The sequence below is a fragment of the Podarcis melisellensis genome (assembly GCF_964234715.1).
Source record: "Podarcis melisellensis genome assembly, chromosome: 15".
NCBI lineage: Eukaryota > Metazoa > Chordata > Lepidosauria > Squamata > Lacertidae > Podarcis > Podarcis melisellensis.
Window position 1 is genome coordinate 20,150,977 of NC_138532.1, and position 25,081 is coordinate 20,176,057.

Genomic DNA, 25,081 nt, shown 5'->3' on the forward strand with positions numbered 1-25,081 from the left:
ATCCTGAAGCTGAGGCTCCAATACTTTGGCCACCTCATGAGAAGAGAAGACTCCCTGGAAAAGACCCTGATGTTGGGAAAGACTGAGGGCACAAGGAGAAGGGGACGACGGAGGACGAGATGGTTGGACAGTGTTCTCGAGGCTACCAGCATGAGTTTGACCAAACTGCGGGAGGCAGTGGAAGACAGGAGTGCCTGGCGTACTCTGGTCCATGGGGTCATGAAGAGTCGGACACGACTAAACAACTAAACAACAACAACAACAACAACAACAACAACATGTACACATTGCCTTGGGAATGGTCTTTACCAGCCTTGCTGTGTTCGTGTGGGCCTCGCCATAACTAACCAATTGTACTGAGAACTGGAATCCTTTGCTATCATGTCCTGGTGACGGACTCTTGCCATCCTTGGCTTAAGCTGCAAGCTGACATTACACAACTCGTTGCAGATGTACATTGGGGTAGAGGGAGAGAAAACAGGCAGCTATGTCAAGTCAAGCATTTGGGGGCGATTAGGCGTCTCCAATGCTATTTTTCTAGAAAAAAAGAGATGCCGGAACTCACCATGAACCTCATTTTCTTAAAATGGCAATGGTGCCCACCTGAGAGGCACAATCCTAACTTGTTGCCTCTTTTCCTCCTGCCCCCATTGCTTTTCTAAGACTCCGCGGATTCATTCCGGCCTCCCCTTTTTGGCTTCTGCCACTTTCCTTTCCAGGGCTTTTATTTCCTTCAGCAGAGAGTCTTTTTCCAAGCCGATGGCCTTGAGCTCATCAAACAGTGAAGCTCCATCATCTCCGCTCCTGGAGATGCACTCTTCCTCCTCTTGCAGGAGTGTCACCAGCTTCTCGTTGAGCACATCCAGCTTGTCTGCTGCTGCTTCAGGGGTGGTGTGGGGGTAACTGCTGGCCTGTGAGCTAAGGAAAGGAGAAAGGGTCAGGTCAGGCCTTATAATGATCTCTGGCTAAGCAAGCAGCCTGATAAAGCAGTGAAGACTCTCCATCAGTTTTATACAATTTATTTGAAAGAAAAACACATTCAGAGCATGGCAATCTGCCTGCTCTCATTAATCTAGGTGCTCAGTCTGACTCATCGTTCCTTCCCCAACAGGAAGAACGCCAAAATCCCACCTTTCCGAGGTGGCTCTCACCGATGGAGGCCAAAGCACGTAAAAGACTCAATATGGAGGCCCATTGGCCTAAATATTGGGAAATAATTGAAAAAATTGGAGATAAATGGAGGTTACAGAGTATGGAAAAGTTAAAAAACAAGGTGCGAGATTGGTTGCATTATGCTCAAATCCAGGAAGTTTTTAAAGCAGACAAAAAAGTGGGTTTTCAGGAGGAAAAATCGAAACTAGAAACAGAGTTGCTTGAGCCAAAATCTAAGCTAATTTCGAGAATGTATAACTTGCTGCTTAAATGGAACACACAGGATGAGATTGTCAAATCCTCTATGATAAAGTGGGCACAGGACTTGGGGCATAACATTATGTTTGAAGACTGGGAAAGGTTATGGAACACCGGAATGAAATTCACGGCATGTACTGCCTTGAAGGAAAACATTATGAAAATGATATACCGGTGGTACATGACCCCAGTCAAGCTTGCAAAGATATATCACCTGTCCGATAATAAATGTTGGAAATGTAAGGAAGAGGAAGGGACATTTTTACACCTCTGGTGGACCTGCCCGAAAGTGAAGGCCTTCTGGGAAATGATACATAATGAACTAAAAAAGGTGCTGAGACTCACCTTACCTAAGAAACCGGAGGCCTTTCTTCTGGGCATGGTAGACCAGAGGATGGTCAAGAAAGATAGAACTTTCTTTATGTACGCTACTACAGCAGCGAGGATTTTGTTGGCAAAGCACTGGAAGACACAAAATCTACCCACATTGGAAGAATGGCAGACGCAGCTGATGGACTATATGGAGTTGGCTGAAATGACTGGCAGAATTCGAGACTCGGGAGAAGAAGAAACGGAGGAAGTTTGGGAAAATTTTAAGGACTATTTGAAAAAGCATTATAAGTTGTATGAATGTTAAAAAATGCTCCTTTCTAGGAAGGTATAGCTTCAGTATCGGCAAATTTCTGAATTGATAAATAAGACACTATAAGACAGAAGTGAGATAATGAAATATTTTTATTGTGTGGAAATTAAAAATTAATGCAATTGTACTGAAATGTTTATATCAGATAACACGATAAAATGGAAGATATATTGCTATGTATAAAATAAGTTAACAAATTGCTGAGGTTTTGGTTACACAGGGAATGCAGTGCTCGGGAGATGGGGGGAGTCCATTGGATCTATGGAAGTATGTATTTGAAAGTGGAAATTTGTTTATTAAAAACCTAATAAAATATTTATAAAAAAAAAACAAAATCCCACCTTTCGTCTCCTTCCCTTCCGTTGCTCTCACAGCCTCTCTAATCTCCTCATTTTAGGACCGCAGGGCTGAGCTACCTTTTCCTCAGAAGACTCATCCTCCAACACTGTCTTATCTGCTGGTTGCCTGGCAATGCCTTGACCGATGTCCAACTCCTCCTCCCCTTGGGAACTAACCACTTCTTCCTTGGAGAGTAGGGGCCCCAGGCTGTTCTCTCTAAAATCAGACAAACAACTCTCATCAACAGAGTCAGCCTCTTCCTCGCTCAGCTAAACTTCTGAGGCTGACTCTCCCGCTGTGCTGGGGGGGGGGGCACGTTCCTGATAGGCCTTGGTGCATGCTGTGTAGTAATTTAACCCATATCCACACCCATACATTTAAAGCACATTTACAATACTTTTATAGTCATGGTTGCCCTCTAAAGAATCATGGGAATTGTAGTCCACCTCTTGCAGAGCTATAGTTTCCCACACCATTCACAAACTACAGTTCCCAGGAGTCTATGGGAAGCCACAAGATATAAATGTATGTTGTGGATGTGACTTTATCTTCCCGACTTCACGCTTTCCATTAGCCTTTGGTTGCCGTTGCTCAGCTGCTCTCTTCCAGCCCTCAATACCTGCAACATTGGCCTACTTTCAAAGGTTGTTGTACAAATGACTGAGACACTGAATGCACTGACACATAACACTAAGCCATGGTTTGCTTTAAGCATTTTGTTCAATGAACCATGGCTTGTCTCACAGATAAGCAACTTGGTGAGCATTGGAGATAGAGTGGACAAACGAACTATGGTTATGCAAGGAAGTCGTGGTAAGACATAATGCCAATCTATAGCTAAAATGGCAACAACAACCGTTTCACAATCCTCTGGGCTGGGTTTGGACATCTTCACAAAACCCAGTTTTGCTGAACAAACTAGACCTTAAGTGTCTACACTGCACTGGCTTCCGATTAGTTTCTGGATCTAATTCAAAGTGCAGGTTTTGACCTATAAAGCCTTAAGTGGCCCAGGACTAAAATACCTCAGGGACCACCTCTCTCCATATGAACCAACCCAGACACTGGAATCATCTTGTGAGGCCCTTCTTCATGTGCCTCTTCCACGAGAGGCCCGGAGGGTGGCAACATGAAAAAGGGCCTTTTTTACAGTGGCTCCCAGTTTGTGGAATGCTCTCTCCAGGGAGGCTGACCAGGGAGACTTCAGTACATATCTCTGGGCACCAGGTGAACTCTTCAACCAGGCCTTTAGTTGTTTAAACAATCTATGGCCTTTTAAATGTCTTTTTTTGAGGGGTGGGGGCATTGTTTTGTGTTATTATGCTCTATATTTTAGGTTTTTATGTTTCGTTTTCATGTTTTCAGTCACCCTGTGATCTTTGGATGAAGGTCAGTATATGAATTTACTAAATAATGACAATAATAATGCATGCAACATCTGAAGCGCCACAGGATGCATGCCACAGTGCTCCACCAGCCTCGTGCTGCTAGTTCTGAGATTCTAGACTGAGCAAGGTACAAAGTGCATAGTTTCAGAGTGGCAAAGTGGGAAATCCGTTGCACTGCCACAGAGCAAGACCTTGTATGAGCTGAAAACGAGCAGGACAGGGTTGCAATGGAAGCAAGTAGCAGCACACAATTCGGTTCTTTTACTATAGCCAATATGGTGCCTTCCTGATGTTCCTGTAGGATTCCAACACCCATCAGCTTCAGCCAGCATGCCCAATGGTCAAGGATGATGGGGTTTGCAACCCAGCAATGTCTGGGGGGCCCCAGGCTGACTACCCACCTGTTTTCAGTACATTGTCATCGACCACCACTTGTGACTTGGACCACTCTCACCTTGTCGATGGGAGAATCTCCTGGCCGCTGGGCAAGATGTGGGAATAACATTCCTTCTTCTTTCCGGGCAGTTTGCTTCTGAGCGAGTTGTCAAAATCCACGTCGAGCAAGAGGCTCTCATGCTTGCAAAGAAAGGCAAGGTGACCGTTAATGAATTTGCTTCTCTAGCGTTGCATCCAGGGGGTTAGGTGACCTTTGGTGGACCTTCCAACCCTAGAATTCGACAAAGCAGCAGGTGCTATTGGGTACATCTGCAGGGGTTATGCAGGCAGGTGGAGACTTCTGTGCTGGTTGCATGTCAAGGACAGAGAGCCATTGCCAACTATTGTTGAACTACAACCTCCATCATCCCTGACTGACCTGTCGGATACTGATGGGAGTTGGAGTTCAACTACAGCAACTGCAGGGCAATAAGTCTCCCACCTTCTGTTATGTAGCTTTGATAGATATTAGTGGCTTTGTATGTTGACTTTTGCTTTTTAATACTTTGTGATCATTTAAAAGTAGTATGCTGACCTGCTGCTTTGGGGATGGCCCAGAAAACGGGGGCGGAGAAAAGGGAGAATGGAATATCCTGGAAAAGGACACAGCTAGCTGGAAGCTTGAACAGGAATTGCTCCATGCTGAAACATACCGCATTTTCCCGTCTATAAGACACCCCCATGTATAAGATGCCCCCTATTTTTGGGGACTCAGATTTAAGAAAATGGGGCGAGATGTATCCGTGTATAAAACGCCCCCTGATTTTTGACGTTATTTTTTAGGGGGGAAAACCTAGTCTTATACATGGAAAAATAAGGTATATATATTTTTTGCAACCCCCCTTGCAAATTCATAAACGTATAGTGAAGCTGTCTGGGGCGATCCCAGCCTTCTTCAGTCTTGACTGAGAAGCAACCAGTCTTTCTCTCTGGGGTGGCACAAGGGACCCTGGGAAGGGGTGGAGAGTGGACTGGTGTGTGTGTGTGTATGAAGAATTACCTCCTCCTCTAAGTCTTCAGAAGGCTTCACTTTGGCATCCAAGAGCCCTGAGAGGAGATTGATTTTCTCATCCGCGAGCCCCTCTCCCTTCAGAAAAGCCTCGTTAATCATCATTGCAGCGGATTTACTGTCCTCCAGAACTGCTGACGTCTGAAGCCTGAGAGAGAACATTTCACCCAGGCAAGCCTTGAGTGCCTTAGATGCAATGATAAATAATATAGTTAATATATAAATATATATATATATAGCACCTTCTCCTTAAGTATGCTTAATGCACATTATTTCAAGGTAGCAAAAATTAAGAGAAATATGAAGGAAGGGTAGGGGGAAAGAAAGAAAAATGATCAGAATAACTTTTCAGATGAGTTCATGGCAAGCTGAATCTGTTGGTGTCAAAGAATCCCTTGGAGCTATTTTCATGGTGCAGGCAAGTCACTAATCGGAGCATAGCAGAGCTGGAAGCAAATTCCTGGATGTACTTCTGGTTGCCTGGAAAATTAACCCAGACACCTCATTGGGTCCAGGTTGATTAGGGCCCTTAAATTCTGATGAATCAATGATATATCATCAACGTGACCAATCTCAGTAGTGGGCTTGTGGATTTCAAACATTTTGCTCCTTGGTTGAGCTGGGCTGGAACCTGGTCCGGAGGGACCAGAGGACAGTGGCAGAGGAAGTGCAGATATTTTAAAGTGTTAAAAAAATTTCAGGTGGCTGGCGCTGAAAGGCACTGTGAATTGAAAGGTGCAGGCTAAAGGGAATGTGCACAACAGAGTATGTAAAAGCAGCCCCTACAACTTCCACTGCTGGGCATAATAGGTGCATAAAGATCCAAGCAGCTTCTGCAGAACAGACACACACAATCCATTTTCACCCATCATGGCTGTTCTACTGTGTGCACAAAGCACACCATAACCCCTGGGTGTGATGCTTATACCTCAGAGATATTGCGGGTTTGGTTCCGCCGTAATGAACTGAATATTGCAACAGAGTGAGTCTCACACACATTTTTTGTGTTACTCAATGCATATAAAAGTTATGTTTACGCTATACTGTAGTCTATAGGGGTGGAAAGGGAAAAACCTGGCTCCAGATCCACTGGAGAAGAGGAGTAGTGGAGGTGGGTGGACACACGACAGGGCAGGCAACCTGCAGCTGCACCCACGTCCTTGTAAGCTGCAAACTACAATAAAGTGAAACACAATAAAATGAGGTGTGCTTGTACAGGCCTGGCAGAGCCCAGATTAACAGCAACCCTGCTTGGTTTTCTAAATTCCTATCTCTGCTTGTTTAATGAACCACAGAGAGGGGCTAGGAAGGAAGCAGCACACCGAAATCCTTGCTGATTTTCATACAGATGCACATAGAAATTGTTGAAACTTTGGGTGCAATTCAGCTTGCTGGGAGCGGTTTGCATGGGTGAAGACCCCAAACCATGCCTGTGACTATCCCCGCACCGACTTTTCTTTATCTCTCCGATGTTTAGACTGATATGTCTTAGGTTGCATCCTGTTTATAGCTTCCTGCTCCTCCTCCCATTCTTTCTCTGGACCTCAAGACAAGAGGTCATCTTGGATCTATCTTCTGAGAACAAAGGGGCAAGCATGGCTGCTTTGCTTCTCCAAACAGACAGTTAGCTAGGGCTATAGAATTCTTTCCTATCCAGAATGTACTTCCTTTAATAAACACAAACTTCCTTATTTTATACAAAGTGTCAGTCTGAATACCGTTCAAGTGAGGGTGTGCTCCAAGTAAAGGATTCATTTTAACTAATATTAACTGCTGCTGCATATAAACTCTATCTTTTAACAGAAATGACACACTGACCCTGGGCACAGCAGCTCAGCAGTACAGTTATGTGAGGTTCTGGGCCCTGTTTTCTTTGCGTGGGTCCAGGGAACACCCTTACTAGCTTCTCGATGACAGGCATTCACAGATGGATACCACATTGCTCTTTCCTAGTCTGCTCACGCCTGGAGTCTCACCAGGAACACCACCAACCTTTAACTACCATGCCCTTTAAGTGTCCACAGATTTACAGCGAGGGATGACTGCTTTGTACCTGGTAAAAGAGCCTCCGAAAAGCTGGGCTGGAATCCTGGCTGAGGTCTTCGGCAGCGATGTGGGCCAGGCAGTGAACGAGAAGCAGGATAAAACTGCCCACGCAACTCAGGCACTCCCTTAGAACGAACAGTTTGTTGCCAGAGGTCTAAGGAAGGAGAAAAGGCAACATTTAAATAAATAGATAAATAAATACTGAACACATGAGAGAGACTGAGGACTGATGCTTTTAGCTCCAGGTCCTTCGTCTTCAGGCTTTTGATACTTATAAAGCTCTTCAATCTTCTCTCTCTCTCTCTCTCTCTCTCTCTCTCTCTCTCTCTCTCTCTCTCTCTCCTTTCTCAGAATTCATAAGAAGAGCCTGACTCAGTGACCCATCTGCCTCAGTGCTCTGTCCTCCCAGTGGCCAACCAGATACCCATTATGGGAAGCCTGCAATCAGGAGGTGGCCACAATTGCACTGTCTCACCTGTGTGACTGGTTTTCAGAGGAACACTGTCTCCAATAGCGGAGGAGGTGTCAGGGACTGGATTGAGGAGGAATGGTGGGAGCCGCCCTCCCCCTTTTCTGAACCTTCCCAATGGCAGGAGGACGGTATTGATTTTGACCAGTGGTTTGTAGAGGGGCATAGTCCAGAGGGGAAAGCTGGGAAATACTGGGTGAAGAACAGCTAGAAGAGGAAACACCAGGAGAGAGACAGCGGGCAGATGCACTATCTTTAGAAAGCATTCCTGACCTCCCTTTGCCTAAAACTAGGTGGGCTATGACAGTGATAGAGCAGAAAGCACAGTGCCAACAAGCTCAGATTACACAACATAGGAGTGACATAGATGAATGGGGATGGAGAGTGTGAACCTATACTGGGAGCAATGCCCTTTTTAAGAGAGAGATGCATCCCTTTGTCTCTCGCTGTGATTATTACAGAACTTACCTGGTAAGAATGCTCCGTTCGTTTAATCTGCTTATTTACTGCCACCAGGAGACAACTACAACTAGCAACCAGTGATATCACCCAGCGATTTTCTAATACCCCTTTAAAGCTTTCTAAGTTGCTGTGGGAGTGAATTTTTGCTGGGACCTGCACCCTGTATTTGGTCCCATCCTAAGGGCCACCTTTGACAGGTGGGCAGAACAACCGACATGTCAACTACAGTATATCAATAATGTGACACCACATGACTGACAGGCCAGTTGTCCTTCCCACATGTCAAAATTCATTGTGGGATGCTTCCAAGTGCCTGACAGCTAGAGTCCCATGGCCAGATAGAGAGTCTTGGACCCTTATCCTTTGGGTCTGAGGTTCCTCACAGCTACTCTAGATGGACCAGTGGCCTGACACGATGTAAGGAAGGTCCATACATTCATTTGTGTGGGACATTTGTTCTTCATTTTGTTTTGGGGAAGATTCCCTCTGTCAAGAGGACGTACCTGATAATAGAAAGAGTTCCGGAAGGCGTTTCCTGGTGTGTTGCTGGAGGGAATGCTGGAAGCAATGCACAGATCAATCTCTGGTGCCTAACATTGAAAGAAAACAATCTGTTATGGATATGCTTTGTCTCTTTGGTCCACTGTACACCCAAAGCACAAGCTATATCTGATCAGAATTTAGAATAAGACTGCCACTTTCTCAAATACAAAACATCCTTCACATTCAATCTGCCTGTTCTTTAATTACAGACATGAAATCAAACCACTTTGCTCAATGTTTTGGAGGGCTAACTTGGGCATTTCTTTGTAGGAGGTTTTCCAATACTGGTTGCAATACTGTACATCACAGAGGGGCTGAAGCTCAAAGAACTTGCAGACAAAAAGGATAAAGTCTTTAGGGAGAGAGTGATGCGAACTGGGAGCCACATGGAGTGATGGACAGCTAAGACAGCCTTCGTCTTCCCGGTGCTACAGATGTTGTTGGACTCCAGTGCTCAGCAGAACCAGCAGCCAGCATGGCCAATGGTCAGGGGTGAAGGGCATTGTAGTCAAACAACATCTGGAGGGCACCATGTTTGCGAAGGCTATGTTAAGAGAAGAAATACCGTCTCTCAGTGCTTTAAATGAATAGCACCATTGTTGCTCTTTTCTTGCTTTTGGAATTCTTGGGGTGGGGTGGCACAAAAGTAGCATTAGTAGAAGATGGCATTAAAGTGGTACCTCAGGTTACAGACGCTTCAGATTATAGATGCTTCAGGTTACAGATGCTTCAGGTTACAAACTCCGCTAACCCGGAAGTAGTACCTTGGGTTAAGAACTTTGCTTCAGGATGAGAACAGAAATCGTGCAGTGGAGGCACGGCAACAGCGGGAGACCCCATTAGCTAAAGTGGTACCTCAGGTTAAGAACAGTTTCAAGTTAAGAATGGACCTCCAGAACGAATTAAGTTCTTAACCCGAGGTACCACTGTATTCCTCTGCATATGTTTCAGTCCAGAGCCATTAAAACTCAATCTTTTTTTTCAAGATTCTGCTCAAATTGCTGGGTTCCATGCAAAGCGTACCATTGTGCACTCCATGGGACTGTTTCCCTGAAAAACCTTGTGAACACTTACGCCAATATGAGGCCTGAGGAATTTCAGGATCACCATTCCGTATTGGTACACAACAAATTCCCTCGCAGAAAGGGTTGATGTGAGCAGAGGGACAAGATCTCTGGATTTAGGGACCATCTGAGTGTCCATTATATCCTGAAAAGAATTTACTTTATCTGCAAGGAAAAACAAACATGAACCAAAATACATTTGTTCTCTTGGATATTTCATTTTAATTACTTTTGCTTGTTTGTACAATATAGGCTGACGCATTTCAAACTCCCTCAATTAAAGCAACAGAGACAAAAATAAAATACTGCTTTTAAGGATAAAAGGATGCATATCAAGTGTTCATGAATTACTTGATTCGTACTGATGTGTCAGTTCTTGAAAGAATTTGGGATGGTTTGAGAAGGAAGTGGGCAGCAGAGAGGAGAAGGAGAAGGCCACAGATATAAGACACAAGAGTAAATGGGGTGTAGCTATATTGTGTGTGTGTGTGTGTGTGTGAGAGAGAGAGAGAGAGAGAGAGAGACAGACAGACAGACGGACAGACAGACATAAATAGCAATTTATTTCGGTTCTGGAGGTGCTCTTGAATATGATTAGAGGGGACCGGCTGATGGAAGGGATTCAGGTCGGAGCGAAACAATATAAACTTAAAGCTTTTGCAGATGACCTTGTTTTGACCCTGCAGGAGCCAGAATCTAGTACGAAAAGAGTATTGCAATTGATTCAAGATTTTGGTAGGGTGGCGGGATTTAAATTAAATAAACAGAAAACTAAGGTATTGGGGAAAAATTTGACGGACTTAGAGTCGGAACGGTTTCAGAGAGAGACAGAACTAACTGTGGTTAAAAAAGTAAAGTACCTAGGGGTTAACATAACAGCAAAAAATCTGAGTCTACTTAAGGACAATTATGAAAAATGCTGGTCTGAAATTAAGAGAGACTTGGACAGTTGGACAAGATTAAAACTTTCTCTGCTAGGCCGAATTGCCGCCATTAAGATGAATGTATTGCCAAAAATGTTGTTTTTGTTTCAAACATTACAAATTGTGGACAAGACGGAGTGCTTCCGGAAGTGGCAGAGAGATATTTCTAAATTTGTCTGGCAGGGCAAAAAGCCCAGAATTAAGTTTAAGATATTAACTGATGCGAAAGAAAGAGGGGGCTTTGCCCTGCCAGACTTAAAGTTGTACTATGAAGCCACAGCTTTCTGCTGGCTAAAAGACTGGCTACTTCTCGAGGACACTGATGTATTGGACTTGGAAGGTTTTAAAAATGCTTTTGGTTGGCATGCATACTTATGGTATGACAAGGTTAAGATCAATAAGGCCTTTAAGAACCATATTGTCAGGAAAGCAGTGTTCAATGTCTGGACAAAATACAAAGACTTATTGGAAAACAAAACTCCAAGGTGGCTTTCACCTCTGGAAGCCAAGGCCCGAAAAAGACCCAATATGGAGGCCAAATGGCCAAAGTATTGGGAAATATTAGAAAAAGATGGAGACAATTGGAAATTGCAGAGTTTGGAGAAAATGAAGGATAAAGTGCGAGACTGGTTACACTATGCTCAGATTAAAGAAGTCTTTAAAAACGATAAAAAGTTAGGGTTCCAGGTGGAGAAATCGAAGTTGGAAACAGAACTGTTAGAACCTAAGATTAAGGTACTTTCAAGAATGTATAACTTGCTGCTGAAATGGAATACACAAGATGAAATGGTTAAATCGGCTATGATAAAGTGGGCACAGGATATTGGGCATGACATTATGTTTGAGGATTGGGAAAAGTTGTGGACCACAGGGCTGAACTTCACTGCATGTAATGCTCTGAAGGAAAATGTAATGAAAATGATATATAGATGGTACATGACCCCAGTTAAACTTGCCAAAATATACCATTCACCTGATAATAAATGTTGGAAATGTAAAGAAAATGAAGGAACATTCTTTCACCTCTGGTGGACTTGCCCTAAAGTGAAGGCCTTCTGGGAAATGATATACAATGAGCTGAAAAAGGTATTTAGGTATACCTTTACCAAGAAACCAGAGGCTTTACTTTTGGGTATTGTCGGCCAGAAGGTGTTAAAGAAGGACCGAACATTTTTCATGTATGCAACAACGGCAGCAAGAATACTCATCGCTAAGAACTGGAAAACCCAAGATCTACCCACACTGGAAGAGTGGCAGATGCAGCTGATGGACTACATGCAACTGGCCGAGATGACTGGCAGAATCCGAGACCTGGGAGAAGAGAGGGTTGAAGAAGACTGGAAGAAATTTAAAATTTATCTACAAAGATATTGTGATTTGGTTGAATGTTAAGAAGGATGCTAGATCATAAATAATCGCCCACCACTAAATTAGATCTGAATTTGACAATAAGAGAGATTAAAGAAAGTATAAACTCTTTTTAGGAGAATTGTTAGATTGTATTTAAATAAGTGGATATAAGATTGTAAACAAGATGATAATTTGCTTGGAAAATTTTTTCTACAATGTAAGTGGGAGCGGGAGACGTGAGGGAGTCCAAAGAAGTGAAGAAAGTATGTTATATAAGTAAAGCTGTTTACTATTTATGTATTTGTATTCAAAAAATCTTAATAAATATTTATATATAAAAAAAGAGACAGACAGACAGACAGACAGAGAGGGGCGGGGGGTGGGATAGAGAGCAAGGGCAGCTGTTATATCTTCAAAGGCAATGAACCAAGGCCCCAATCAAGCTGTTGATCCAGTAGCCTCCCTCCAGAAAAGAACCTGTCCATGGTGCTGAAACCTTTGTCTACTGAAAGCGGAACAGAGAGTGCAATGCAAAGGAATTACAGTACCATATTCCGGACGATGGACGTCCAGCAGTCCAACTGCCGCTGCACACTTTTGGATTTGGCAATTCACATCCTTCAGAAGAGCAAGGAGCTTGGAAGATGTCACACCACCAGATCCATTGCTATCTACACAAACAGGAAGAGAATTCACATTGCTTGTTGGCAGGTGTTTTTTTGGCCAAGTTTGGCTACTCACAGGGCGCATTTCATAACTAACATGCAATATAGCTCATTCTGGTATGCACAGGAGCCTTCAATCCTTTGCAAAAGTAAGACGTAGCACCAGATGATGTGGCAACAATCACTTTGGAAGCCTTACCAGACAGAAGAACTGTGAACCGAGGATTCAGCAGGGTGGTTCGTAAACTCACTAGGAGTTCAGTTTGCTTCAAGACCTTGATATCTACAAGGGAGGAGCAGTTATTTTAGAATGCTGTATTATTTTACTGATGTTAGCCACTCTGAGCCCGGCTTCGGCTGGGAAGGGTGGGATATGAATAAAATTTTATTATTACTATTTATTATTAATCTAGTTAGTGTGATCTAAGACAAAGAATGGTGTAGACACATTCACATCCCTGCCACCCCTCCTGCCTGTGGGGTGGGGGAGAAAATTGTTCATTTCTCTTCTTAATGCAACTAACCTTGAGATTCACACTCCTCCAAACTTGATGCCATTTCCCAATCAAAAATAGCATCAAAAAAGCGTGTGTAAGGCTGATATCACGGGGAAAGCATGTACACATATATTAGGAAAAAACTATCAGGGGAAGGGCTGTAGCTTAGTGGTAGAGCACTGGTTTTGCATACAGAAAATCCCAAATTCAATCCCAGCATCTCCATGTATTGCTGGAAATGCTTCTTGCCTGAAATCCTGGATAGCTGCTGCCTGTCAGTGTAAGTAATACTAAGCTAAACAACTACTTATGTTGCTAAAAAATGTGCCTGAAAATGCACTTGTATTTTTGTGCAGATTATTTGCTGGATAATTTGCATACTGATGCATAAACGAGGTAAACTGAACTTGAGAAAGGAAAAACTGGGAGAAACCGAAATTGAGAAATTGAGAGTGAGAGAAAGTAGTTCTGCATAGGGCTCAGCATGCTGCTCTGGAAATGGCTATGACTCCATGGGATTTGTTGACCAACGCCACATTTACACCATACATTCAAATAGACATGACTTCCCCAAAGAATTATGGGAGATGTAGCGTGCTAAGGGTGCTGAGAGTTGCTAGGAGGTACCTAGTCCTTTGGTACCTAGCTATGGTTTTCCCAGTAGTGATGTATGGAAGTGAGAGCTGGACCATAAAGAAGGCTGATCGCCAAAGAATTGATGCTTTTGAATTATGGTGCTGGAGGAGACTCTTGAGAGTCCCATGGGCTGCAAGAAGATCAAACCTCTCCATTCTGAAGGAAATCAGCCCTGAGTGCTCACTGGAAGGACAGATCCTGAAGCTGAGGCTCCAATACTTTGGTCACCTCAAGAGAAGAGAAGACTCCCTGGAAAAGACCCTGATGTTGGGAAAGATGGAGGGCACAAGGAGAAGGGGACGACAGAGAACAAGATGGTTGGACAGTGTTCTCGAAGCTACCAGCTTGAGTTTGACCAAACTGTGGGAGGCAGTGGAAGACAGGAGTGCCTGGCGTGCTCTGGTCCATGGGGTCATGAAGAGTCGGACATGACTAAACAACTAAACAACAACAACAACAACCTAGTCTTTTCACAGAGCTGCAATTTCCAGAGATCCCTGAGGGGTTCTTTTTAAACCTCTGTGGAAATTGTAGCTGGGGGGACGACGACGACTAGACACCTCTTAGCAGCTCTCAGCACCCTTAGCAAACTACAGCTCCCATAATTCTCTTTAAACAGCTATAGCTGCTAAAGTGGTATAATAGTGTTTAAAATATATGGCATTAACATGGCCCAAGTAAACAAACCTCAGATGGGGCTGTTGGTTTGAGACAGCAACTCCGAAACCATCAGCTTTGCTAGCAACCAATGAAGGTCTCTCCATTTATGTGATTGAAGCCTCAGCTTCCATCACTGAGTGTCACTCTCTTTATTTTGAAAGTGCTCACTAGGCCATGGATGAGTGACAAGGCTGGCTTAACTTTCTGTTAGCAGCCAAGGAGACTTACTTTCTGTCAAGAGGGAGAGAACTCTGTCTTCAGCCAGGCTGGGTTGGTTTTGTCCTGGCAAAGAGGCAGCTTCAGAAGTCAGAGAATTTCCGTCTTCTTGGCCTGAGTATTTTCTCATTTGATCTTTCTCCATCCTCCCTCTGAGCTTGTGCACATCTTGGCGAAATGCTTTGTCCAAGAAGGTCACCGTCTCATCATGTTCTCTGATCAGTTTCTAACAAGAATAAGGGTTAAGCACTGAGTTGCTGTCTGCATTCCCTATAAATATCTGTAAGTCCTGACCCTCCACCTCCTGGAGTCTAGCTGGGGCATTTCTGCATAATGCTCTGAGCCTCTTTAATAGACATCACAATACTGGAAACTGCAGAAGCCAGGAATTACAGTTTCTCCTTCAGTGACACAGAGCTCCATTTTGTGTGTGTAGAAGTCATGCAGGGGTGCCAACTTGAAAAAATACTGGAGTGCCCAGGTAAGCCCCGCCCCACCTAATCGATCACATGATGGGGTGCACGAGCACCACATTTGGAGGAGAGCCAGCCCTCCTGCTCCTGTAGGGCCATAGCAACCGCCCCCAAGGCCTGTCTGAGAAAGGAGAAGTCCGTCAGGAGAACAAGGCTGGCATTGATGGAACAGGCTCAAATGTTTATTATTGAAGGTTGTAAAGAGATAAGCAAACTCAGGAATGCACATGGCCGTGGTGATGTGGGAGATGGCAGGGAGGAGGGAGATTGCAGGAAGGAGGGAGGCCAAGACCTTACATGGTAATAGGAACTTACTATAACTTTCGATTTCCCAGAAATCAGGTGGTTTACAAGAAATCAGGTGGTATTGTATTCTGCAAATGTATAAAAAGCTGGCTCGCTCAGAATTCAGGGGCAGACATCGGGCAAACGCGTGTCTGTACCATTTTTGTCATGACAAAATAAAGGGATTTTTCCTGCTGTCATTTTGACTCTTTCAAGCGTCTCTATTGCTCCAAGGATCTCATCAGATCAGGAGGTCATAAAGCATGTTCTTCACTCCCACCTGCTTTGACCACTTCTTCATTTCCCCTCTTTCCAGCTGATCCTCCAGTTTTGCTTTCTCTTCCAATATTTGCTCCCGGTAAGATTCCTCCAGCTCCACCAACCGAGCTTCTTGGGAACCCACCCATTTCTCTTTTCCTTTTCCTCCTTTTCCTTTTTTTTCTAGAGGAGGACTTTCACTCTGCAGGGCAGAAAGAAACCATGACTTTCAATTTTTTTTTTTTAAGAAACAAGAAGTGATTTACTTCTTCTCATTTGGTAACCTCATTTGACTCTTCCCTGCAGAAAACCAGTGGCTTCCATGGCAATTCTACCTGGGGCGGACTGGGATTGCTTGAGGTTCCCTCTTTTGCCTTCTGGCTGCCCAGCAGGTAAGTTCTCAGCTGCTCTGCCAGCTCTCTGGTTTTCTGCTTCCTGAAGTCCTGCAGTCCACTAGCTATCTGGTGAGCATACTCCAGGCGCTGCTGTTTGAAGGCCGCATTGAAACAGCAAGAGAGAAAGACAGGAAATACAGGCAGTGGTTAGGTTGCACAATAGCAGAGGAGTCAGCAAAAATAGTCACTCTTAATGTAGGGCTTGTAAATCTTTGCAGGTCAGTGGGCACACTTGGAATTTTGAGGAAAGGCTGTGAGCAGCATTCAAAATGGCTGCCATGATGCATAACACAAATTGGCTGCTATGGGAGGTAGCAGAGGACAAGCCAGTGCAAACAGGAACTGAGCTGCAACAGCAAACCTTCTATAGTGGTACCTCGGGTTACAGATGCTTCAGGTTACAGACTCCGCTAACCCAGAAATAGTACCTCGGGTTAAGAACTTTGCTTCAGGATGAGAACAGAAGTCGCGCAGCAGTGGGAGGCCCCATTAGCTAAAGTGGTACCTCAGGTTAAGAACAGTTTCAGGTTAAGAACAGACCTCCAGGGGAATGTAAGAAAGTGAAAACCTTCTGGGAGTCGATATATAATGAATTGAAAAAAATGTTGAAATATACATTTGTTAAGAAACCAGAGGCTTTTCTCTTAGGAATTGTAGGCAATGAAATAAATAGAAAGGACCATAAAATTTTCCAATATGCAGTAACAGCAGCAAGAATATTACTGGCTCAGAAATGGAAACAAGAACAATTACCAACATTGGAGGAATGGAGAACGAAGCTGATGGACTATGCAGAACTTGATAAACTGACTGGGAAGATTAGATATCAACGAGATCAAAAATTCATCGAGGACTGGGGAAAATTAACAGAATACTGGGAATGTATAAGTGATAACGAAATAACGTTAGTAGCATTTAGAGAAGCTCTGTAATAAAATAAGAAATATTGTAAAAAAGCAAAATATAAGAGGGGGGTAGGTATAAAGGCAATATCAAAATTTGGAAATGTGTATTTAAAGAAATTAAATTTCGAATGATTGGCAGAGAAGCCGAAGGAAGTCAAAAATCGAAAAGTTTAACAGAAATTGTAATGTGGTACGATTGTATGGAAAAATTAATAAAATATAATTATTTTTTAAAAAAAGAACAGACCTCCAGAACGAATTAAGTTCTTAACCCGAGGTACCACTGTAATGGTTTTTAGATATATATATATATATTACTGTTTTTGCTTTCTTTTTTGTTTCTAAAGTGTCTGTTTGCTACCCTGGGCTGCTTGGGGAGGAAGAGCAGGATGTAATTTCAATGCATCATAATAATGTCAGTTCATTGTCACCTTGTCTGAGGAGTGAGCCTTCAGCATTTGGACCGTCTCTTGAAATTGCCTCTCCCTCAACTGCAGCATCTGTGCCGTGTGTTGCAGCTCCAGCACGGAGTCCTCATACTCCTTTTTCCCCTTCAGCAGCTGAGCAACACCCTTCATCTCTTCATCCACAATCAGCTCCTGAGACATAGAAAGGCCCAGATTCAATACGATCAATACCACCCTCTTTTATTTTGTTTAAGGAGAGCAATAGAAGAGCTTTGCTGCGTGCATTCGATCTAGCATAGAATCTAGCCTTCTGGGAAGCTGACAAGCAAACAGACCTCCCCTGCTTTCTGCTGCCCTGCAACTGACATTCAAAGGTACCTGCTTGGTGCCAGGTTACCTGAAGGATCACCTTCTCCCGTACGTACCTACCTGAACCTTAAGATCCCCTTTGGAGGCACTGCTCTGGGTGCCCCCCGCTGAATCAAATGAGGGACAGGGCCTTCCCAGTGGCTGCCCCCTGGCTGAAATGTATGGGAGTTGTAGTCCAAAGCAATTGGAGAGCAAAAGGCTGAGGCTAAATATAAGACAGCTTTACATCCTGTCAATCTTCCAGCACTCAGAGTAGCTGACCTGTAGTATCTGCACAATGCTGCAATTTTGACAGCCATTCTTCTCCACTATCAAAAATATCTTAGAGACGTCCATTGGCAGGAACACATGTCCCTACCTCCTGAGCAAGGTCTTCTGTGGAGCTCTCATCGCCTGGTGTTCTGGGGCCTGCTTTTTGAAGCCTTGAGATACCTTCTGATACTAGGACTGTTTGCCGTAGATGCCTCTGAGTCAGGAGAAAATACGCCAATTGTTCAGCAGCAGCGGGGCCTGGGGTCTGCTTGGCCACCTCCTGAATTGCTTCCATTTCTTTGGCTTCCAGCTGGAGGAAACATGAGAAAGCCTTGTAAAACCATTTTTAAAAGGATGAAGGGAAGAGTGGATGAAAGGCAAGTGTGGATAATCGCGGAGTCAGACCATTGCATTGCAGACCTTATGCATGCAGAGTCGGTGTTCTACCTCTAGCGGTTGCCTTTTCCTGATACATTACAGTTGAATCCAGAGTTTGGGGCACTGTCAGGGACCATGCTGAGGAAGGCTGCACAGATGAGGAATGGATGGAGCCTCCCCCCTCCCCCCTGCTATGGATCATGATCCTGAATCTTCTCAGGAGCAGTGGGACAGTATAGATTTGGAGCAGTGGTTTGCAGAGGGACAGAGTTCAGAAGACAAAAGTTAGGAAGAACCGGGTAGTGAATAGCTGGGAGAAAAAGAACAGATTGCAAGACGAGGAAGTGACTCAGGTGACTTGGGGTGGAGTGGGTGGAAACTTTAATTGGGAGAACCTTCACTCCAAGAATGGACTCTGTTCTTTTGCTGTGATCATTAAAATCTCTTTAAACGGCAACAGACTATTCTGCTTTGTTCTGCTTATCCACAGCCAAAGGGAGGGAGGAAGCTGCTTCCCCGAAGCCTGACAGGCACATCTGGATGCAGCCAGGCCAATGCAGCGCAGTTTCTGTACCTTTTCCTCTATCTGTGCTTGCAGTTCCATTTGGATCAGTGCCTGTAGCTTCCTCAGCTCAGCTTCATCCATTTCTTTGAAAGAGACAAGTATTTCCCCTTCCTTAGAGGACTTTTGGAGAAAGGTCATCACTCTCTCCACCTGATGTTGCTCAGCTGACTGGGTCACCTCACGGGCCACCGTTTCCCCTGCAGCTGTGTAGCATAAGTTGTCCAGAACCTGTAATACGTCTTCCGGACAGCTCCATCTCTTAGGGCAGAAGGTAGAGAAATTCACAACAATGTTAGCAGTGGCAGCTCCATGGGAGGAGCTGCAACTGAGCAAAGTTAGAACAACTCATGAAGATAGTGCATGCAGGATATAAAGGTAAAGGTAAAGGGACCCCTGACCATTAGGTCCAGTCGTGGCCGACTCTGGGGTTGCGGCACTCATCTTGCTGTTTACCTTCCCGCTGGAGCAGTACCTATTTATCTACTTGCACTTGACATGCTTTTGAATTGCTAGGTTGGCAGGAGCAGGGACCGAGCAACAGGAGCTCACCCCGTCGCGGGGATTCAAACCGCTGACCTTCTGATCGGCAAGCCCTAGGCTCTGTGGTTTAACCCACAGTGCCACCCGTGTCCCTATGCAGGATATAGTTACCCATTAAAAGTAGGAGAACTGAGGTGGAGGAACTGAGGTCTTGGCCTGAGTCAGACACTTGCTCCATCTAGCTCAGTATTCTCTACACTAGCGGGCAGCCATATTTTCAGAGAAGGTTCCCTCCCAGCCCTACTTGGAGATGTCGACCATTGAACCTGGGATCTTCTGCATGCAAGGCAGGGGTTCTGTCACTGAGCTATGGTCCTTCCTCTGAAACAAGAGGCTGGGCTGTACCTGGAGATGGTTGTAACAATCCAGAACTCTGTGTATCCACATTTGCTTCATAGCTTCTTGCTTCACTATCTTGCTTGCTGTGGCTCGCAGTTTCTGAGCCACTGAGCCTCTGCCCAGCTTGCTCTCCAAAGCTTGAGTTTCCTGCAGAGCAAAAGATAACGTTGCTGTAAGGGCGTTGTTTTTTGCCAGGGGGATAATAATAATAATAATAATAATTTTCATTATTTATACCCTGCCCATCTGGCTGGCCTTCGGCAGACACTCTGGGTGGCTTCCAGTATATATAAAAACATATTTTTTAGTTTAGATGTCATCCTTAGGGTCCTCACCAAGCCTGTGCTTTTGTCCCCCTGGAATGGGGTTTCTGCAAAGAATAAAGGACTGCTAAAGTGGCCAGACCAATCTCTTTGCTAAGTTGATGATTCCAGTCAAGTCTGTAAGGGATCTGCCTTGTTTTGTGAAGTGTGGTCCAAATTGGCTGGAGGTGGTGTTATCAAGCTCTGTGGGCCAGTGAAGGAGAACAAAGAACTAGCAGCCTAGAACGTTGGGTTGAGAAGTAGAGGCACTGAGGCTTGTCTTGCTCTCTGTGCTGGATCTAGAGCTATGACAATGGGAAACCCAGTAGGGATGAGTATTTGTTTATATATGTGCTCTATAGCTAAGCTATATGGCCCTTTCCCCAAAGTCTCTGTACCTTTCCTTCTCCCCATAATATCCATGCACCGATCGAACCCAACCCACCTCTCTGCCAAATGCATCCACACCAGCCTGTCATTGAATAACACAGGTTACAGAGAGGGGGAATGAAGACAGGAGTCTGCAAAGCACAGGACTCCGGGAGTTGCAACTCACACTGTTTGCTTTTGCAAGGCCTAGTCTAGAGGGGCCCCCTGCTTTTTGCAGGTCGGCACCCAGCGACGCAAGATTCTGCAGGATTTCTTCCAGAGAGAATAAAGCCCCGTCTTTGAGGGTTCTTTCCTCGGGGCTGAGCCCGGCACATTTAATTTCTTCCCAATGCTGCTGTCTAAGCTCTTCTTCAGCATGCTGGTGATACTCAGCCAGTTCCTTCAGGAGGCTGTCCCAGTCGTTGGCTGCTCCCAAGTTATGCCTTTGTGTCGTTCCCTGGAAATATAGGGATATGGGAAGCACAGGGCAATAAGGTCAATTTCTTGATGCAAAGGGATCAATGAGCACAAAACAGATATTAAAAATGTCAGCGTTCAGGTGGCAGTGGAAGAACCATCTTCAGCCTTTGCTGCTATCCTGGAGAAGTCACTATCGCTCAACAAGTCTCCAGTGTGAACTGGTAAATTAGACTTTATCAGGAAATTGGATTTCATGCTTTTAGGTTTCAGTAAAGACATCAGGATGTAGGGAGCTGCCTTATTCAGGGTCAGGCTATTGGGGTGGGGGAACCACCAGGGGTGGGGAATAATGATAATAATAATGATGATAATAATTTATTTATACCCCACCCATCTGGCTGGGTTTCTCCAGCCACTCTGAGCGGTTCTTAACAGAATATTAGAAATACAACAAAACATCAAACATTAAAAACTTCCCTAAGGGCTGCCTTCAGATGTCCTCTAAAAGTCAGGTAGTTGTTTATTTCCTTGACATCTGATGGGAGGGTGCCACTACCAAGAAGGCCCTCTGCCTGGTTCCCTGTAACCTCACTTCTTGTGGGGAGGGAACTGCCAGAAGGCCCTCGGAACTGGACCTCAGTGTCTGGGCTGAATGTGAGGGTGGAGACGCTCCTTCAGGTATACTGGGCTGAGGCCGTTTAGGGCTTTAAAGGTCAGCACCAACACTTTGAATTGTGCTCGGAAATGAAGCTTTGTCTCTCCAGATCTTGTTGGACTTCAACTCCCTTCAGCATGGCCCTTGGTCAAGGATAATAGAAGGTGGAGACCTACAACATTTAGAGGGCCAAAGACTCCCAATCCCTTTTCCAGTCTTTACACTGATTGACAGTTGTTCTCCAGGGTTCTTTTTCAAATCTACCTGGAAATATCGGGGATGGAACCATAGCACCATTTTTGATTCATGCAACCGTTTCAGATATTTGGATGCTGAGCATCAAGACCAATCATCCACCTTTAAAGACCTCAATTACTGGAGGAAACTCCATAAAGCAAATTCTGTCTCTTGCCCATCGCCCCTCTCTGTGACAGACAGCTCTCTCACCAGGTCCTTTCTCAGCTTGGAGGATTCGCAAAAGCAAGAGATCATGTTGATTTCCTCAGCCATCAAGGACAGCTCAAGGTGCACCATCTCGCTGGCGTGCTTCTCCAAGAAAATCCTGTCCAAACAACATCATAGGTAACGTCAGGAGGCACTGGCAGATTTATAAGCTGCCGTGTGAGAAAGAGATGAATTGATTCTCCAGTTGCTGAAAGAATGGCAGGAAGAGGCGGGAGCTGTCATGAGCCCCAAGGGGCTGCTGGGATCAGATGTTGATTGAAAGGCACTGATGCAGGAGGAGGAAGGAGCAAAAGGAGGATGCTGAATGGTGGGAATGTGGACTGGAGGAGGAATGGATCTTCTCTATCTTCCCTGATTTCAGCTACTTTGGAAGAGGGAGCATCGGTGCTAGTTCTCCCCCCTGATATTCTGCAGAGCAAAGAGCCTCAGTGGAGGCTGGGAAGGACTTGGAACTGCCAAGGGTGGAAGCAGAACCTTCTCTGATCATAGAATCATAGAATTGCAGAGTTGGAAGAGACCATTGGGATCATCTACCCCCTGCAATGCAGGAATCTTTTGCCCAATGCAGGGCTTGAACCCACATCCCTGATATTAAGTCTCATCCTCTACCAATTGAGCTGTCCCAGAGCTTAAGAGCCCCTTGATTCTAAACACTGTGAAGGCCAAGAAGAAAAAGCATCATAACCACAATCCCATGAAGAATTAAGACAGCACAGAGCTGTAGTAACCTGTAAGCTCCTTCCCAACCTTCCCATTGGCTTGTGCAGTGTGTTGCCTATCCTATGGCATTTCAGGGATGAGCTCTCCCTGTTTTGCACAGCTGTTCTGCATCATGCTTGTGCAGAAGAGGGGAAGTCTTAGGGTTATGCCAATGGCAAGAGAGTCATTAGAAGGTATCCCAAGGCCCCCAGCCCCTGGGTGTTTTGTGCTGGGCCCTGGAGCTTGAGGAAAACCCATGCATCTCACCTGGTCTGGATTTCTTGCAACAACTGGGATCTGCTTGGTGTGGACCAAGAAGGTGGCGCAGGCGAGAGGGTTGCCGCAGCAAGAGCCATTTCCTGCCTCGTTTCGGTCCGGAAGGCTTCGCCGGCAGCTTCAGACACCTTCAGAGTGCTTCTGGATGAGTAGCCTATAGGAGGAATAAGAGGTGTCAAAGGGTTCATTTAGGAAAACACCAGAAGGTTTTCTATTGGGAATAGTAACAGGAAGCCTAAAGGAAGAAGACAAGACATTATATTTATATGCAACAGTAGCCGCAAGGCTATTGATTGCGAAATATTGGAAAAGTGGTATTATACCGACAAAAATAGAGTGGCTTGCCAAATTATTGGAGTACTACAATATATCCAAAACAATGGGAGAAATTGTAAGGATCTCAAAAGAGAAGATAGATAGGGACTGGAAGGTGTTTAAAAGATACTTGCAAAACCATATCGAAAAATCAGAACTCCTATTAGAATAAACAAGTTCCGTTTCAAATACTGAAATACTAAATAAGATGGATAACAACGTGTAATAGAAAAAGAAGTATGAAATTAGGTTAAAGGGGTGTGAAAGAAAGTAATAGAAGTGGAAAGAAATTGCAATTGAGTAGATTGGAAGTCCAACACAAAGGTGGGGTGAGGGGTGGTGGATGTTGATGGGAAAAGGAATTATCTGTGGGATTGAGTGTAGGTATGTTTGAACATTTTTAAGGATTGAATGAAATGTATGTTTGTATATTTGCAATATATGTGTATTAATGCTGAATTATTTTAACAATAAAAAATAGAAATGGGGGGGGGGGGATTCCAAAAAAAAGAAGGAAAAAAGAGAGGTGTCAAAGGGATGCTTCTTTTGAAGGCCGTATCTCTGGGAGGGGAAGCACTGCGTAGAACAGGGTGTCAGCAAACAAACGTGGAGCAGCTTGGCAGTGGCGTTAAGTGAGACAGCTGCCCTACGCCAAAGAAGTGAGGGCTTTCAGGTCCAAAATGCTGATATTCTAAAACACCAGTGAGGACCTTTTCCAGCCTGAGGGCCATATTTCCTTCTGAGGGCCACTGGTGGTTGGGGCCAGAGGTAAAAGCGAGCAGACCAATAAGGGTGAATTTGACCTTGGACCAGTAGGCTGGTTTCCACTTACACTCAAACATTCCTCTCTATCCTCTGCCCAGGCAAGCAAAAGTTGAAGGACACATTCCAGCTGGGCAAGGAGGACGTAAAGCAGGGCCGGGATGGAGTGTGACCTGGGAAGTAAAGCCCCAAGGGCCACAAAGAGAGGCCCAGAGGGCCACCTAGGGCCCCCGGGCCTGAGGACCTATGTTTTATTCCTGGTCTAAAATTGGATAATGGGGATGGAAAATGAAGTAGTCCATGGCATGGGCTGAGGCTTAATTAGATCAGCTGGTGACTTAGCTGAGAGGCTGAGGGCCCAATCTGAGGTGGCATTTCTACCTTTGCATAGCTGCTATCTTGAAAAATAAACCACTAGTACCAATGATTGTTTCTGCAAATTGCAACTGTGGTGGGGACAAAGGGTTAAATACTCCTCCTTTCCAAACAGAGCCGGTCCTACTATTAGGTAGAGAGAGGGAGAGCTGCCTCAGATATCCAATGCCCGGGGGGGGGGGGTAGCTGCCCCTCAGTCCCTGGAACTAAGCTGTTCTGGGGCCCCTAAGCTGGCCTGGTGCCCCCAGAAGAGAAAGGGTATGTTTTTTTTTCCATTGCTAGTGCTGAAGCAAGATTCAGCAGCAGCTGCGTTGGGTTCTGTATGTGGAACCAGTGGAGGGTGCAAAAAGGAACAACATGCGAGAAGAAATGGGTGGACTTTACCCTGCCTGCCATTAATTACGTTAATGCAGTTCTGGTAGTTTTTAAATAACCACCAACTATTTGCTGACAAATCTTAAAGGCTTTTGGGATTCTTCCCAGCTTGAACTGGATCCCCCCCACCCCCTAGTCTTCAGTCCA

At 44.8% G+C, this 25,081-nt stretch overlaps 1 protein-coding gene across 1 annotated transcript in view; it reads right to left on the reverse strand.

Annotated features, from left to right (window-relative positions):
* Positions 1–272: 272 nt before the first annotated feature.
* The window catches only part of LOC309357544 (uncharacterized protein), a 53,806-nt gene continuing 28,997 nt past the window's right edge, over positions 273–25,081 (reverse strand). The window contains exons 17-34 of the mRNA XM_081889734.1: positions 23,099–23,261; positions 22,115–22,229; positions 20,780–21,049; positions 19,928–20,068; positions 19,052–19,300; positions 18,206–18,409; positions 17,503–17,670; positions 16,107–16,256; positions 15,794–15,973; positions 14,768–14,981; positions 12,946–13,029; positions 12,630–12,752; positions 9,819–9,973; positions 8,705–8,791; positions 7,278–7,424; positions 5,216–5,410; positions 4,235–4,356; positions 273–918 (exon numbers count right to left, since the gene is read on the reverse strand). Of these exons, the coding sequence (XP_081745860.1) occupies positions 675–918; positions 4,235–4,356; positions 5,216–5,410; positions 7,278–7,424; positions 8,705–8,791; positions 9,819–9,973; positions 12,630–12,752; positions 12,946–13,029; positions 14,768–14,981; positions 15,794–15,973; positions 16,107–16,256; positions 17,503–17,670; positions 18,206–18,409; positions 19,052–19,300; positions 19,928–20,068; positions 20,780–21,049; positions 22,115–22,229; positions 23,099–23,261 (3,011 nt within the window). The 3' untranslated portion in view covers positions 273–674. The remainder of the gene's footprint in view (positions 919–4,234; positions 4,357–5,215; positions 5,411–7,277; positions 7,425–8,704; positions 8,792–9,818; positions 9,974–12,629; positions 12,753–12,945; positions 13,030–14,767; positions 14,982–15,793; positions 15,974–16,106; positions 16,257–17,502; positions 17,671–18,205; positions 18,410–19,051; positions 19,301–19,927; positions 20,069–20,779; positions 21,050–22,114; positions 22,230–23,098; positions 23,262–25,081) is intronic.